Source organism: Olea europaea, chromosome 13, assembly GCF_002742605.1.
Source record: "Olea europaea var. sylvestris chromosome 13, O_europaea_v1, whole genome shotgun sequence".
In the NCBI taxonomy this organism is placed as follows: Eukaryota; Viridiplantae; Streptophyta; class Magnoliopsida; order Lamiales; family Oleaceae; genus Olea; species Olea europaea.
In genome coordinates this window covers 10,707,823-10,710,893 of record NC_036249.1, presented here as the reverse complement: position 1 = coordinate 10,710,893, position 3,071 = coordinate 10,707,823, and the positions used below count along the sequence as shown (strand labels likewise).

At 37.3% G+C, this 3,071-nt stretch overlaps 1 protein-coding gene across 2 annotated transcripts in view; it reads right to left on the bottom strand.

The window, feature by feature from the left end:
* Positions 1-2,983, bottom strand: part of LOC111407561 (double-stranded RNA-binding protein 2-like) — a 5,336-nt gene extending 2,353 nt beyond the window's left edge. For both annotated transcript variants that reach the window (XM_023037132.1, XM_023037133.1), the window contains exons 1-2: positions 2,551-2,983; positions 260-479 (exon numbers count right to left, since the gene is read on the bottom strand). In XM_023037132.1, the coding sequence (XP_022892900.1) occupies positions 260-479; positions 2,551-2,796 (466 nt within the window). In that variant the 5' untranslated portion in view covers positions 2,797-2,983. The remainder of the gene's footprint in view (positions 1-259; positions 480-2,550) is intronic.
* Positions 2,984-3,071: the final 88 nt, after the last annotated feature.

The following is a 3,071-nucleotide window of genomic DNA, read 5'->3' as shown; positions in this document are numbered from 1 at the left end:
GAAAACAATGTATGTGTTTATCTAACATATTCAAGCTGGCTTCTAAACGATTTCAGAAAAATAGTATGGAATATGGTGTTTTTTCCTTCCCATTCTTCAGTAATGGTCCCAGTTCTTCAGTTATATGGTATACTTGCTGGAAATTCACATGTCCTACTTCATTGCATATAGTTTACATATTGAGGATTACGACATCATTTTTTCCATGATAGAACATAAATTCCAGAAAAGCAGGATAACATGGATTTGGAGATCTTACATGATTTCAGAGATAACCAAGCTGACATTGCAGCATTCTTTTCTGCTTGCTTCTTATTCTTAGCTGGCTCACCAGTAAATATAACGCCTGCCAACTCTACAGTACCAGTAAAGAAAGGAAGGTGGCCTAGACCTGATCTGAAAGTCGTATATGCAGGCAAAGATGATCCCACTCTTTGCGAGACCTCCTGCAAGAGATTCTTATAAACACCCGTCTCATCCTGTATAGCACAAGGTTCAGCAGAGAAACAGCAATAGAGAGCAATCCATGAGAAATGAGAGGCTAAGAATAAAAATAAAAAAATTGAGAGATGAAGGCTGCACACGAGGTTCACATACATGGAATGACAGCCTTAGTTTGCAGTTATGAACATGTTCAGGCCGACAAAGAAATATATGCACGAAGCATTGGAATGAGAAGACTCTGTGATGTTCAGACACTGTGGATCATTCTCGTTTGCATGACATCTTCACGTGCATATCACATATTTTGTCTGAATATTACTCCATCATTTACCCTCCCATTTTTTTTTTTCCCTCCCTCGGCAATCTCTCTTCAAACTAGCCTCAAAGATTTCACTGAAGTTCAGTCTTAGGAACAATGAGAATCCACAGTGGCATTTGGAAAGGCAATAAGATCAATAGCCATCATTGATCTCTTTCATACACCCAGTACTAATGCATGGGATAACAAGTCACGATACTTAAAATATTTGATAATGACCATTATAATGCATTCGAGGTATCATATCCCATTAAAACATCAAATTTTTTATATGAACAATTTTTTACAATAGATACATATTATTTTCAGCACACTAAGTTCAACAGAGCCTCACTTTCAAAATGCAACGTACTTTACTACTTTCCATATTTATATTCCATTTAATAAATGATTTGCTCGTTTAACCGAGGAATGTAAAGGCATCAAGTAATGTAATATCACAAGTTCTCAATGTACCCACTCTTGCATTCTTGCTCCACAGGCTGGTTACCTAAGGAGTAGTTCCAACTGGAGCTCTAAAGGACTGGATACAACATTAAATTTCGGCTATGGAGCTACAAGCATTAAGTGGTCAATTGAGCTGGGCTAGGAATGATGCTCAAGCTTGGGTTAACTCAAAAGTGAATAATAATGGCATGTTTTCCCAATATCATGCTACCACGTACAACCATCCAGCTCAAGTCGTTAATGAATGCTCCACAAATTAATAAATGAGAAACATTATGCCAACTGTCAAGCTTCAAATTTGAATTTTTTTTTTAATGTAAAAATTTTACAAAGAAAAACCAACTTTAATACGTTATATCTTGCATGCCACATCATGTATTGTCCCATGGGAGTTCCAAATCCACACAACTAAACCTCGGTGAATTTCATCTTCAACGCAACAAAAAATTTGGAAAAAAGTTTAGTAACTTAGTACGTGAAAAAATATAGGAAATAAAAGGAACTAAAAGTTAAAGCTACACCTTGCGCCTATTTAATGCTCTGAAACCACACAAGCGGAAACTGGCCCATACAAGCTCCATTCATTTATAATCAAGCTTGTCTCGGCTTAATTTCTTTAAAACTAAAGTTTGATCCAACGTACATCCGTAACCGATGTATTTGTGTCATCGATCCTATCGCCCGATGGGGGGTATGGTAATTTATGACAAGGTTACCATGTAAAGCAGCTAAGCATGAAAATTAAGACAGATTTCATGAATTTGGATAGCCAAAACTAGCTGTAATGCTAACAAAACTATTTCAAGTGTATCATTTGGATTACATACTCCCTTGCTAGAGCTATTCACTTTTGCAGGGGGGAAAAAAAGGAACAACCCTAACAGAACATGGCATCAAAACTTTTGCAAAAGGCTCAAATCTCATCTAGCTTTTTAGCACACATACCACTAAGAGGATAAGGAGATTGTAAATCTGCTTCTAACAACGCATTATCTACTAAAAAGATCTTAGAACCAGTATAAATTTTGAACTGTATTCCTATAAGTTTAATTCAATGCTGCTAAAAGTAAACAGTTGATTGAAATGTTCAAGGAGTCCGTAAAGCTGGCACCATTCCCCTATAGAAACTTAATTCTTTTATAGAGTTCATCAAATGAATGCAGTTTGACCTATCATTTTTACAGGAAAGGCCCAATTCCAATAACTGGAAACAGAGAAGCTCCACAAGGTTTTCTACTACATTTCCTTTTTCCTATAAAACTTCTTAACATATTCACGAAGCAAAACAAAAATTAAAACCAAAAAAATGTAAAACAAAAAACGAACAGTAAAAACCTTACCAGAATTCTCGCAGCGAGAGAGTTGGTGGGACCACGGGTGGAAAGGTCATTGAGCGCCATCTCAGCGGCGGAGTGCTCAGCCTGGCGAAGCGTGGAACAGTAGTTGGGACTCTCAAACGTCTCACCGTTAAAATTAACGGTGGCCTTGAAGCGCGGCGCGTGGTCGGGACCTTCTCTGATGCACGTGTACGACGGTAGATTGAAGCAGCTCCGCTGCGCCAGCTCCTGTAGCTGGTTCTTATACATTTTTACACAAATAACAAAGCAAAACAAAACAATAAAACCCCCAGAAAATGAATTCTATACACTCAATTTCTACTCTTTTGCTTAAAATGCTAATTTGTATTTGAGAAAATGCATCATCAGAGAAAGAGACTCAGAGAAAGAGTGAGTACATTATACAGAGTGCAGTGGTTCCTTGTTGCGGAAATGAGTTGGCAACGCCACTTTAATATACATTTTTTTCAATTGGCCTTTGACCAAATTTATAAAAATAAAAGATGTTTAATTGCTCCTCGAGG